Source organism: Convolutriloba macropyga, unplaced genomic scaffold (assembly GCF_964194025.1).
Source record: "Convolutriloba macropyga unplaced genomic scaffold, txConMacr16.3 SCAFFOLD_1643, whole genome shotgun sequence".
Classification (NCBI taxonomy): Eukaryota; Metazoa; Xenacoelomorpha; order Acoela; family Convolutidae; genus Convolutriloba; species Convolutriloba macropyga.
Genome location: NW_027450286.1, coordinates 26,682 through 41,450, shown reverse-complemented (window position 1 = coordinate 41,450; position 14,769 = coordinate 26,682). Strand labels below are relative to the sequence as shown.

The following is a 14,769-nucleotide window of genomic DNA, read 5'->3' as shown; positions in this document are numbered from 1 at the left end:
ACACAAATATCATGTAACACAAATATCATGCAACACAATATCATGTAACACAAATATCATGTAACACAAATATCATGCAACACAATATCATGTGTTATGATACTTTGTTCCTCCGTTGCCGTTGTGAGATTTTCTGGCTTTCTTGCATTATTTTTCAATTGAAGGGGCTGTAAAACGCGAGTAATTCATAAAACGTTTAGCTTTAGGAAACTTTCTATAACCATCTATTTTAAAATGTCTCTTCTAATGTATTTTGATTCAAGATAATCCAGCTTCAAGGATTTTGTTCAAGTTATTGCACATGATTTAAGTAGAAATTTTTTGGTGATCAGATAATAATTGTACAAACAGCGTATCTTGTTAGGTTTATGTAAGACTCCCTCTTCCTTGAAAACTTACATGCAAAATTGTCACCTATGTCATGAGTGCTGACGTCCAAAAAATGTATCTAAATCTTTTCAAGGTTTTGGATTCAGTGTTAGGATCTTCAAATTTATCTTGGACAGGTCATGGCAGTCGCAGATGGCCATCTAATGTTTAGAAGTGAAAAACTCATACCATGCCCTGATTACCTGTAAAATTCAAGTCCGGTTTCAGAAACTTTCCTTTGATGTGGTTTAAGTTGAGAAAGATGTTATGAAAAACGCTTTGAACGTTTTTTTAGATTATATAATTTGAATGAAAAAAGAGACAAGATCAGCTTTATCCGATTTTTTGTGTCTCTGTTAACTGTTGAATTTTCAAAAACTCGCCTTCCAATTTGCGTTTTTTTTGCAATGCAATTACAGAACTGGTTACGTGATTGTTTTATGGTACAAAAACTTTGTTTGCCACTAATTTGACCATATTTCTTTTCAAGCATATCTCAATAATACAATTTGCTGTCAAAAAACTGTCCTGTGTCCTGCAGTTAATATTCTTGGTTTAGGTCCTAGCCAAAATTTTAAACAGCTGGTATAACAGTTTCAAGAGAAAAATTAACGGTACTTTTCACAAAAAATGAAATAGAAGCAGATAATTTAATTTTTCTCTATTTTTGTGTGATCGAGAGTGAAGCAATGGACTCAAATAAACTATTGAAGTGAGGTATTCGAAGGTCTGAAACACTATTGCTCTAATGGATTAATTTTTCAGGATATCGGATGGGAAAAAAGTTTTTATTTTCGAGAGCTTTAATTGAACTTAAGTTTTTAGTTATAAACACTATCGTATAAATTACTAAAGTAGACAGGCGGCTGTTAGTTTCAATGTAATCTTGTTTTTTTTTTAAAAAAAATTCTAAGTTAAAAAAGTGAACTCTGTTTCCATTTGAGCCCATTTTAGAACATTTATGACTAGTTGAACTAAATTCTAGGCGTTTCACCAATAGAAACTGTCTATCATCAAATATTGTAGAAACTAAGTATTAACAAACATTAAACAGAATAACGTGATTGTTTTGAGGTTCACAATATGATCTAACAAATCCGTCCTGCTTACCTCTCATTTAAAAATTTCCTCGCTAAATCACTACCAAGTTCTGTTTTATGGAGTTTCGGATCTATTCTGTTTTGGCCCTCAGTGTTTTTTACGCCCCCAGTTACAAATTATATGTTGTTATATAGCACGTTACTCTGTAAAAAATTAGCATGTGCGCCTGGGGGGCGTAAAAGATATATGCGCACTAAGCTGGGGGGGGGGGGGGGGGAGTAGGTGTGGGCAAACCAGAATAGACCCGTAAAACATGCCAAATGAAAGAAAAGCTATGACCAATACTATTTATACAACCCTATAATCAGAGCAGTATATCCAGTCTCTAGGAAAAATTACTGAATAAGACGGTTCGATTTGTGTTTAGAAAAGTGTGGCTTCTGTCCGAATGAGGACTTGACTGCGTTATGTGTGTTCCCTCTGAAGCTGTACGATGTCCGGGATACAAGGCAGCACTGCTGGGAAGATGACAAATATGAGCGAGCTCTGTGCAGAGATGTCATGAACAAGACACAACACTGCAACAGAAAAGTTGAAAGATGCTGTAAGATGTGCTCTTTTTTAACGCTGTTTACAGCATTTTAAACTGCTGCAAATCTTTTTTTACATGAATATGCTATGTGAGTTTCTAAAGCCTAAACAAACCCATGTACACAATAACACTGGGCGTTCCTCACCTATGGCCGTTGAGGGAAATAATGTACTTGAGAGAATTTAATTCTTCCCATTAAATTTTTGTTCTTCTCTATGGAATTTTTGGAGGGTTTTTTTTAAACCTGAAACATGTAAATTAAACTAACCACTTGGTAAATGTTACATGTTAGAAATTTATTAATCAAACATTATTATGTTCTAACTATCTTATTGTTTTTTATGTAGCAGCTTAGCTGTTAACCTAACCGAATTCAAAACCCTAAGATAACCTGGAGGTTCTTAGATTCTAATGGACTTAATTTGAATTGCTTTGATATCCCGATTTTCTTTTGCTGCCTGACGTCAGCTATTCAAGCGGCTATTAGTTGTACGCGGTCCTTTTTTTACAAGATAAAAACTTGTTATGTCTTGGTGCTCTCTCTTTTGACGCCTTTTGGTTCGAGTGTCAGTGTAACAGGGTTTAAAATTCAATGCTGAAAACAAACGGTTATTGGTATTTTGGGAAATATTATAACAAAATTGAAGCTGTTATTGTAGTCCCGTGCGGTTTAGCAAGGCTGCTGAGGAACAATTTGACAGCACAAATTCATGGTACTGATGGCACGTGCCATTTTATCCGTTCAACTGAGGCCAGTCTCCTAAACTTATGCAAACCAAAGTCTATCCTCTTTTTTCAGTCGAAAGCACTTCACCGAACGGTACTCAGTTATGTTTTCGATTTTATTCTATCTGTCTTGGTATAATTAGGTTTGTGTTTTTGTTATGCTGTGAGCCCTTATTCTTCATTGAATCAAAATCACGAGGTTTGGAGAGATAAATGGTTTCGGAAGCGTGACAGTTACCGATTTTAAGAAAAAATTATCAGAATTCTGTTAGTTTCAGTTCTATCGGACATGCTGTTTTCAGGAATCAATAGTTACGTGAACTAAATGAGCAGTTGGATGTTAGCGGATTTATGCATTTGATTTGTCTTATTTTTTTTCGTGACTTTCAGTTTTGAAAATTCTTTAACAAACAGTGCCCGAGGCATTAGATTGTCATAGCGTCACAAGGCTAATTTTAGTAGCTTTATAAATGCTAAGTGTGCTAAAAAGCGTAAGAAACGGTAATTACTAATTAAATTGCAGTTTTCCTTGAACATCCCCTTAATTAATGTAGCTATCAGCTGGATCCAGATGATCATCCTTACTCTTGGCTTAATTGACTACCAAATGAAAGCGAAAATTTTCAAAAACATACATTCAAAAAACAACTAATGGGATACCATAAATCTACACTAGAGGGCCACTGGAACCTGTTGTTAAAAGGACTACTAGAAAATACAAAAATAAAAATCAAATAACAAACATTAATTACGACTAAAACTCGATGTCTATATTAAAAAAATAATAAAATCAATCTCGCATCAGATATAGCCTGAAAAAAGCAAGATAAGCTATAATTCATTAGAAAAGATTTTGGACCTGTCGTCAAATGCGAATGAGACAGGTCGACAAAAAAGAGCAAAAAAGGTGCGAAGTTGAAAAATACGTTTCCTTTTTTTAAAAGAAAAAATTTTCAAAGTGATTAATATCATTAAAAAAAAACTGAAAACGCTTAATTGTTCATTAATGTTTTCTTAGAAAGCAGTTGAGACCTGTCATTATCCAGTATAAATCATACCACTACAAAAAGAAAGAAAAATAGCGACAAAATAAAAAAAGTTCAAGTTAAGTTTGCGCGAAAATAGCATTGAAGCAGATTAAACCAGAAATCTGTCAATAAGAGCATCGACATTTTCCAATTGCACAAAATTTTGGTGCCAATTGGACCTACGCTACCATTAATGTTATAATTTATAAAGAAAACAGAAATCCTTTAAGATGTACAAATACATAATCTCAAACATTTTATGAAATCTCTTAGTAAGTGTAACAACAAAGCCAAGAGACAAACAATTGAATCTAAAACCGTAATAAAGATTTTAAAAAAGCTCCTTGAAAACGCGTTCGTGCCAGAGACTAAGCTACAATTTGACCGAAAAGCGATTTAAAAAATGGCGAAGCTCAAAAACCCAATTAAGTTTTTGAGAACAAATAGTTTCAAAAGCCGTATTCAACAGAAATAGGATTTCAAAAAGTTTCGATTAAGTTGCAACACATCAAGAAGCCAATTCCGCTGGTTATTAATGAGACTAAGTCAGAAGACAACAAAATAAAATTCAGAAGCCCGAACTTCCTCAACAATTTTACGACATCGCATTGTTCAAGGCCCTATAATTTTAGGTTCTTATTTGCAAGAACTGTAAATCATCACTTGATTTTCATATTAACAGCAATGACTCTTCCTTATAAAAGGACTACGTAGACCTCGCAACAAAAACAGACCCAAAACTTGAACAGTGTAGAAATATCGAAAATTTTTTCATAAAACTAAATGGTCGAAGCCATCGGTCAAAACATATAACCAATCAAGAAAATGATGTTTAAGTAACTAAAGTAGTTGACCCTTTTTATTAGTGAGATTGATTACTTGATGACAAAAATAGAAGCAAAAAAAGGACAGTTGAAAGAATCTTCTGTTTTCTTAAAAAAAATTAGTTTGAAAGTCATTAAAACAAATAGCTATACACCGAAGTCTTTGAAAAGTTTCAATCGTACGTCCTAGAAATCAATTGAGACCTATCATTATAAGATGTTTGTCGTAAGACGACAAGAAGAAAGACAAAAAAGGCAGGGATAAAAAAATCCACGAACTTTTGCCAGAGAACTGTGTCTCAGGCAAAAAGAAGAAATTATTCATTAAAAACAATTATTATATTCAGACACGCCTTTTCTCAACGCTTGAGCAATGTCACCAATCATCTTGTCTTTCAATTGGACTTGTCAATAGTTCCTTGTCAATGTGATAGTTCGACATAGAAAGAAAAAGAACTAATAAAATGTTCAATTATGCACAAAGTACAAAAAAAAATTGAAACCTCTTAGTATCAAAACCAAGAAACCTCCATTTAACCATAAAACCGTAAGCAACAATAATTCACAACTCAGAGGAAATGGGTTTCTACTGTTTTTACTGAAACTAGGCCTGAAAATGAGAGAAGTTAATTAAATTAGCTGGAAAATTTAAAAAGTCACTGATATTTTATTAAAACAAAAGAATTCACAGTCATAAGGGACATTAGATAACAACTCAAGACAAAGTCTAGGCTCATTTGTATTGCTTAAAAAATCAGTTAAATCTCTGATTGGGGAGACTAAGTTATTGGACTACAAAAAGCATAACAGATGGAAAGCAAAAGATAAGAAGTCCATAAAATTTTACGAAAACAATTGGTTTGCCATAAAAACCAAGAGCTTAACTCTGAAATCATAGGCCCTTTTTCTTGTATCATTGAGCCCCTTTTTTGTCAATAAGATCTGTCAATAAATGAGTCCTGGTTTGATATTCCTGTCATTAGTTTACACAAAAACTTTAAATGCGGAAATATATTTTTATAAAAAAGCAGCGCCCCATTGAAAACTAAAATTTTTAAACCGTAAGGATCAATGGTGAGGTCGAGATCAGCCCTGATAATGCTGCACGGCTCAACAATACACCCAATTGTACAAGCGTTGCGAAATAAATTGATTTTTAAACACAACTTTTCAGCATATCAAGAAAATTATGGATTTTATATTTTTATCGAGTATTTAATTGCCAAAAACTTGCAATATTAAATTTCCAGATAACTATTAGGACGGCAAGAGTACCACCAGTTCTTTTTGAGCTTAAAGAGAATATGAGTGCATTTTAAAGGTGTCCACTTCCAGCAAATTTGAAGAAAGTGGTCTAAAAAAACGCATTTGCTCCCATTTTTGACAAAAAAGTCAGAAATATGAGAAATTTAGCATTAATTCTGGTCAAAAAAACAAATGGAACAATTCAGCAACTTAAGCATATGAGATTAAATAAATTACACTACCGTTAAAAATTTTAACATATTTTTGACAAAATTTTGAAAAAATAAGGAAAATGTGAATAAAAACAAGGTAATATCGTCTGCTATTCACAAATTTTTAAACGTCGAGAACTCTCTTTAGAAAATGAAAATCAAAAAATCTATTTTATTCCATATTATACGCTGGACGCGCTTTCTAATGATACCACTCACAACTCCCTAGGATGATGATATTGGTCGGCCAAATTTGTCTGAACAAAAAAACTCATTTGAGTATATAGTTCCTCCACCACCAATTCAGTTCGGAACAAAAAAAATCTAAATTTTTTGGTTTTCAAAATGATTGTCCAAATTTGATAATTACTCTTTTAAGTTGGTGATCTATTGGCCTGTTTGCCGATATTTATACTGAATTTTTAAAAACTTTTCGATATTTTTGATTTCGCACTCAAATTCGCGTTTCAATTCTGCAACAAATCGCTCGCTGTTTTATTTGGATTGAAGTAAGAGGACACTGAAAAAAATTTGTGCATCTTAGCTATTATACGGTCAAGATTAGGAAAGCAGGTTTAAGATAAAGGGACACTTTGATAGAACCCAGTCATGAAGTTGTCACAGTTGATTAGAGCAAAAGCAAATTAGAATTATCATTAAGCTAAACAGTTTTCAGATCTAAAAATCTGAGTTCTGTATATTATCAAATTAAAACAGGCTTTAACAAATCACACAATACGGGATTTCTTTATATTTGCCGATCTAACTTGATAAAAGATATAACAAATCGAAGGCAAAGATATATGCCTAAGACGCGTTTGTGCTATAAGTCTCAATTTAAAGATTTGGGGGGCTGAAAGTGTTTAATTTATAAAAGAATAAGTACAAAATTACAGCTTACTAATTACCAGTTGTGTGGTTCTAATATCGAGATGAGCTGGGTGGCGATTCAATTCGTGTATATCGGATAGTTATTCAATTCAGACGAAAAAAAACTTATAAGATTTAATGAAGAAATTGTTTAAGTTCTTACTGTTTAAACAGTATAGGTTTGAATGTTTTCTGTTTGAAATCATGAGCAAGGAGAAGGTGACCGTTGTCTGCGGTCTATCTCAGAAACTCCAATAATCTCATCCTGCTTCTTTCTCTCAATGCTTTTTAGCGAAGCATTGTGCCTATAGGGGGCGGAAAAACCACGTTCACGTTCATAGTGAAACCGTTTCCTAATTGTCCTTTTGGCCGAGAAATTGAAAAAATTAACTCTGCTCATCACATGAAATTATTATTGTTTTTTCCTTTAAAAAAATTAAAAAAGCGGGAGCCTTTGAGCCTATTTTCCCTTGCGTAGGCGCCTTAATTCTTCCCCTTCTGCTCTTGTAACCTTGAAGTTTATGGGGGAATTTATTGCTTTTCATCAGATGCACCTGAATTGCTTTTAGTCGTTCCCCTGAGTTGCAAATGTCAGTCAAAGAGCAGTAAAATTGAGCAGTGTTTGCGGCGCCTACTCAAATTTAGTGCTCGTTCTAGTTTGGATTTTGTCCTGGATTATCCAGGCCTAAACTGAGGCTCGTTTCTTAATTAGAAAAGTAAAGGCTCAAATGCTAATATTTTGTTACCCTAAGCGCGCGTTAGTTTGTTTGGCGGGTGCTAAGAGTGGTGGTAATTAATGCTTAAATGTATGCGTTCGATTTGCTTTGCGGCGGGATTAATTGTCCGTTCGTTCGTTCTACAAAAACTGGTTAATACAGCTTAAACTGGAGATAAGGAGAAGATAGGTTTTGACACTTTTAAAAAATAAACTATCTTTTCTTTTATCTTCCTGTTTCTTTTTTTGTTTCAATCCTAATGTGCGGGTGTCAAAGGCGGCTATGTTCCGAAAGTCATTCGGCTATTTTGTGTTCAATATTAAAATGGGATTTTCCATTCGTCAGAAGACATAAATTTTAGCGCTAAAGCCAAAGCTCTTTTTATTTATTAAAAAACAGCTAGTGGCTAAAATCGAAAGTCTTGCTTTAATCTTGGTCATGTTTGATATAACTATCATAACTCTGTTGATTAATAAAAATAATCACTCTTTCTGATAAATTTTTGGTTATTCCAAAAAACTGTATATGGTAATCACTCTATCCTTGTGCTACAGCTAATGAGCATAATCAAACTAATACAAATTAAATTGCCATGAAACGGTTTGCTTGAAAATTAAAGTCGATTTTGTTAAACTTTATTTTGTCTAAAATGTATATTTTTTCATGGTGTACAGTGAATTATTGAGAACATTTTTCATTTACCTAATCAATTATCAAAGATCAGCAAAAAATGATATCACACTTGCTTTGCAACAATCAATTTAACCGCGTAACCAGAAAACTCTGAAAGCTCATCAATGGATTTTTAAGTTGTCTCGGCAAAAGAAGAACCTTACCACAATACCTTCACATTAAGATAACAAATATGAATGCCGAAAGACTGAAAATCATGATTAATTAATTGTTATTGCAGCTTGTACAGTTGCCGCCATCGGTAGGTGGTAAGTTTTATAAAGCGGTTTTCCATATGACATGCCGTGGTTTTGCAATGTCAGAAAAATTACAAATTCTACATAATGATAAAATGTTCTAATTTCTGATGTGAGAAGGGCTTATACTTCACGTCTGGAAAGTTCTTGACAGTTATAGGGTTTGAATTTTAATTTGTGGTTTTATCAGCAATTATCAAATTACTAAAGAAATACAAGAAAAAATTGTAAACTATTTGCAGCAGAAGCGCGCGAGGATCTGTATGTCCGACTGGGATTTTATGCAGTCAATTTTTGCCGACCGCAGTTGTTATTTTTATGATTTTGAGTGGCATCATAAGGCTGTGACCAACACACTTTTTTTAACAATAAACAAGTGGTTACACTGGGAAACCCTTCCGGCGTAGTTTTTTTAGTTAGAAGGTTTGTGAATATCATCGTTTTCTCTTTTTATGTTACATCCTTGTTTCTATGATTTTGTCTAATTTGGTCAAAATTTAACCAAATTTCAACTAAATTGTTACCAAAAGGACAATTCTAGCATTTTGTTTTCTTTTCCTTTTTTTGTACCAATAATGCACAGTACTGCTCTATAGGTTATACTTAAATAGAGGGAAGATATGTGAGCTAGCTGATTCTCTGATTTTTTTGTACGAACTCGTTTTTGGAAGGTTTACAATTTTCGAGTACACTTTTTCATGAAAAGGCTATTAATGATTTCTTTCAGTTTATTTCAATTATGGGCAATTGTAATGCAAAAAAAAACATTTCTTTGATTTTGCTCACATTTTTGCCCTGTCTAATATTCAGCAGCCCATTGGCATTTTTAGAAGAACATGTTGTTCGTTCAACTGATGGGTGTTGTCGGCATCCGTTTTGCAATAGAATCTTAGCAGTATCATTCAATTTGCTTCAAAAACAAGATTCTGTTAACATTTGCTGGCAAAAATACTCCAAATATGTCAAAAGAGAGACACACAAAAATGATTAGCGCGGAAAAATTGAGGAGAAAGAATACAAAATTTTTCAAAACTATATACAATGTTTATGCTTTTTACACTGTATAAAACATGCTTTTCTTGTACTATGTACTCCCATAGACCTATTTCTTCTCTCAGCATGTTTGAATGCCACACTAGTCAGCAAATAATATGAAAAGAAAAAAACGGAGATCAATCAATTTTTGGGGTTTCGAGAAACTGTTTACTTTTGATTATGTTTTTATTTGTATCTGTGAAGTTTTTGAAGCACATTGTAAACGATATCAACAAATGTTATTACCCAGGGAGTATTTGTTTTACTGAAAAGTTAGTGATCTTTCGATCGCGACCTTTGTTTGCAATTTTTTTGTTGCCATGTTTGTTTGTCTTTGTACTAGTTGGTCTCAAGTTCTCTTTATTAAAACATAATAACAAAAAAAAGACAGTTCGAAGTATTACAAGTTTCTATAAGACTTCAAAACTTCTTCGGGCTTATTATCTGTTCTTATTTGCTCCCGAACGAAATTCGAAGTAATTATTGTAGACGTGCGTGTTTTCACGACAAAATGAGGAGCGTTGAGATGCTACTTTTTCTTTTAGCTGATGCAAGTTTGTCTATAACTTGATCTTTTAACTTTTGTTGACTTGCTTTTTAGAGCGTTGAATTCTGATTTCGAATTTTGGGCTCTAACAGTGGCATAATTACTAAAAGATAGTAAAAGGAACTGCTCATAAAACTCATGGTCAAAAGGGCATTGAGGAAGTGTTTTTCTCGTAACAGTCCCTTCTCCCTATTCAAACTTGAGCCCCCCAAATAACCCTATACCCCACCTAACCCCTCCCCCATAGACCCCCTCACCTACCTCCCGCCATCTCTCCTCCACCACACACACGTATCTTCATCGTACAACCCCCACCTCCTCGCCTCATTTTTTAAAATAATGTCCATAGTTTTATTAAGTGATCTCGATTGCGCTCACTCCTATATTAAGTCTGTTGTTAACAAAACAATGATTTAATCGTAACAAAGGAGTATTGCTTAATGGCAAAAGCTATAAAAATAGGCCTAGGTCGCGTGTTCGAATCGCAGCCTGTCCGGATATTTTTGCACCCAAAAATTTTCCTAAACTGCAACCCTGAAGTAAATTGCCAGCCAGTCGTTCGAGAGCAATGTGTCCGATATGTCGGTTTATGTTTTTTTCCGTTGTCCGTATATTAGTCTTATTAAGTACAAAACTCATTGGACCTCTTCTGGGGTGAAATTATATTGCAATAAAAATTAACTTCATATCTTCCGTTTTTGACGATGTCGAATCTACTTGTACCAAAAAACACCGCTTTCTTCACTTTTGCCCAATTTCAGTCCTTCTCGTTTTCCTGCTAACTAATTTCAGTAATAACAGAACATTACAGTCGTCTATTGAAGCAAAAATGAATCAAAGAATTTGTTTTGATTCCTAACTGATAGTTTGAACAATTCTACTTTCATTTTTTTCTGCAAATTAAAGACTATTGAGTTTTCGAGTTTAGCTTCCTTTCGTTGTTTTTCTCAATTATCTGCTGCCTAATTCTACAGGGCAAGTGCCTTTGGTTGCTTTAGAATATCTTTTGTGAATATCATCTTTTTCTCGTTTCATGTTACATCCTTGTTGTCATGATTTTGTCTAATTTGGACAAAATTTAACCAAATTTCAACTAAATTGTAGACAAAAGGACAATTCTAGCACTTTAATTTCTTTTCCTTTTTTGTACCAACAATGCACAGTATTGTTCTTTAGGTTATATTTAAATAGAGGGAACATATATGAGCTAGCTGATCCTCTGATTCTCTTTTCTGTAGTAATTCGTTTTTGGAAGGTTTACAATTTTCGTGTACACTTTTTAATGAAAAGGCTATTAATGATTTCTTTCAGATTTATTGCAATCATGGACAACTGTAATGCAAAAAAAACATGTCTTGGATTTTGCTCACATTTTTGCCCTATCTAATTTTCAGCAGCATATTGGCATTTTTAGAAGAACATGTTGTTCGTTCAACTGATGGGTGTTGTCGGCATCCGTTTTTCAATAGAATCTTAGCAGTATCATTCAATGGGCTTCAAAAACAAGATTCTGTTAACATTTGCTAACAAAAATACTCCAAATATGTCAAATGGAGAGACACACAAAAATGATTAGCGCGGAAAAATTGAAGAAAAAGAATACAAAAAATTTCAAAACTATAAACAATGTTTATGCCTTTTTACACAGTATAAAACATGCTTTTCTCTTAAATTTCTTATATTATATACTCCCATAGACCTATTTCTTCTCTCAGCTGGTTTGAATGCCGCACTATTCAGCAAATAATATGAAACGAAAAATACGGAGATCAATCACTTTTTGGGGTTTCGAGAGAACTGTTTACTTTTGACTATGTTTTTATTCGTATCTGTGAAGTTTTTGAGGCACATTGTAAACGATAAAACAAATGTTTTTACCCAGGGAGTATTTGTTTTACTGAAAAGTTAGTGATCTTTCGGTCGCGACATTTATTTGCAATTATTTAGTTACCATGTTTGTTTGTCTTTGTACTAGTTGGTCTCTTTTTCTCTTTAAAAAAACATAATAACAAAACAAAGACAGTTTGAAGTATTACAAGTTTCTATAAGACTTCAAAACTTCTTCGGGCTTATTATCTGCTGTTTCTATTTTTTATTTGCTCTCGAACGAAATTCGAAGTAATTATTGTAGACGTGCGTGTTTTTACGACAAAAAGAGGAGTGTTGAGATGCTACTTTTTCTTTTAGCTGATGCAAGTTTGTCTATGACTTGAACTTTTGGCTTTGTTTTCGAACTTTGACTTGCTTTTTAGAGTGTTGACTTCTGATTTAGATTTTTGGACTCTAACAGTGGCATAATTACTAAAAGATAGTAAAAGGAACTGCTCGTAATACTCATGGTCAAAAGGGCATTGAGGAAGTTTTTTTCTCGTAACAGTCCCTTCTCCCTATTCAAACTTGAGCCCCCCAACTACCCTTATACCCCACCTAACCTCTCCCCCATAGACCCCCTCACCTACCTCCCGCCATCTCCCCTCCGCCACACACACGCATCTTCCTCGTACAACCCCCACCTCCCCGCCTCTTTTTTTAAAATAATGCCCATAGTTTCATTAAGTGATCTCGATTGCGCTCACTCCTATATTAAGTCTGTTGTTAACAACACAATGATTTAATTGTAACAAAGCAGTATTGCTTAGTGGCAAAAACTATAAAAATAGGCCTAGGTCGCGTGTTCGAATCGCAGCCTGTCCGGATATTTTTGCACCCAGAAATTTTTCTGAGCTGCAACCCCTAGAGTAAATTACCAGCCAGTCGTTCGAGAGCAATGTGTCCGATATGCCAGTTTATGTTTCTTTTCGATTGCCGTTTATCAGTCTCATTAAGTACAGAAATCATTGGACCTCTTCTGGGCTGAAATTGTATTGCAATAAAAATTAATTTCATTTCTACCGTTTTTGACGATGTCGAATCTACTTGTACCAAAAAACACCGCTTCTTCACTTTGCCAATTTCTGTCCTTCTTGTTTTCCTGCTAACTAATTTCACTAACAACAGAGCATTGTTGCCATCTGTTAAAGCAAAAATGAATCAACGACTTTGTTTTGATTCCTAACTGATAGTTTGAACACCTCCTCTACTTTCCTTTTTTTCTGCACATTTTCTGAGTTTTCGAGTTTAGCTTCTTTTTGTTGTTTTTCTCAATTATCTGCTGCCTAATTCTATAGGGCAAGTGCCTTTGGTTCTCTGTTGAGGCATCTTTGAGTATGTTGTCTTCAAATATATTATCTTTTAATAACTACTTTTCTATTATTTAACGGCGCTGATATATGCTGGTGCTATTGCTATTTTTATATGGCATGTTCCTTTCTGCTAGTCATTTTCCATCATTCATGCTAATAACCGCTGTTTTTTTGATATTTAAGTTGTACTAAATGGGTGCTTCGTTTTATAGTTGAATCAAACACGACGTTGACAACTGTGTCTGTGGCGCTGAAAGAAAATTCCCGAATTCAACTGAGTTGGGACCAAAACAGACCTGTCTACTCGACTTACCTCATCTATAGAAACGAACAGCTGTGGTCAAGGCAGACAGAAAAGAGTGAGTTTGAATTGCCACTAAAGAGAATGACAAAATGATTTTAATAAGCAAATGACTTTAGACAAATAATCGATAAAACCAAACAAATTGCTGGAATAACAGTATCATGAATTTAACAGTTTTAGGCTATAAACAAACACCTGTGTTCACCGCTGATTCTTTGCCAAACTTGACGAAAAATTTTATAAATTTACTGTCGGTTTGATCAAGTTTACAAGATGACATCAAGCAAAGATGTTCTTTAGCAGTCAAAGGATTACTCACCATTGAGTCCATTTCTTAAAAGTTCTTTCTCCTTTTTTCCATCTTTTTCCATCTCCTCTCACTAGCCTTTTCGTGGTATATCGACCATATAAGCATTGAAAATATTCAACCTTTAGTCCAAGGTATGAAAAATGACCTCCAGCCAGCAAATTTTAGCCTGATATCGCACTTGCCATATTTAGAAGTAAAAGTAAACTTTTAATTCTTTTGGGAAAGTTGGAAAACAAGAAAATAATGCAAACTAAAACCAAGCCACTTTTGCGACCCTGTCTTCTATATATGTAACGTTCCCAAAAATATTCTAATAAATTGGTTCAAAAAATATCCGGTTCCTTGACCAACAATCGCGTCGTAATGCAGTCAACGAATATGGACAATTTTGTATTTTTGTCGTTAGAAGGAGGCTAGTTCGGGACCCACTAGGGCCCAAAACCCTATCATGATTTCAAAAAAATTCTTTCGTGGTTCCATTTGTAGGGAGTGTACTGTATTGTCCCCAAAAAATGTTGCTCTACAAGGTGCTTGAAATCTTCAATCTGGATAAATGCTCACTGCAACTTGTGAAACTATGTTCTTTCACAAAGAAATCACACAAGAATTTCAAGTCCTCTCTGACTAGGAAGCAACTGTTCCACTCAAGCTTTCTCTATCTCCACTTTGACCAAAGAACAGCTGTTGTTCCGCCTTGTAAGCCTCTCTCTGAGCGTTCTTCTTGTGCCTAAGTGTACTAAAGCTTATCAGTTTTCATCAGCAAAAAGTAACGTGTCGTATTATTTTGTACCAACGTATAAGTACAATCGTGGGCGGAGAATGTTGTGATTTATTTTCTC

At 34.2% G+C, this 14,769-nt stretch overlaps 1 protein-coding gene across 1 annotated transcript in view; it reads left to right on the top strand.

The window, feature by feature from the left end:
• The first annotated feature begins 1,747 nt into the window (after positions 1-1,747).
• LOC142355758 (uncharacterized) overlaps positions 1,748-14,769 on the top strand; it is a 33,498-nt gene continuing 20,476 nt past the window's right edge. The window contains exons 1-2 of the mRNA XM_075407826.1: positions 1,748-2,014; positions 13,529-13,675. Of these exons, the coding sequence (XP_075263941.1) occupies positions 1,972-2,014; positions 13,529-13,675 (190 nt within the window). The 5' untranslated portion in view covers positions 1,748-1,971. The remainder of the gene's footprint in view (positions 2,015-13,528; positions 13,676-14,769) is intronic.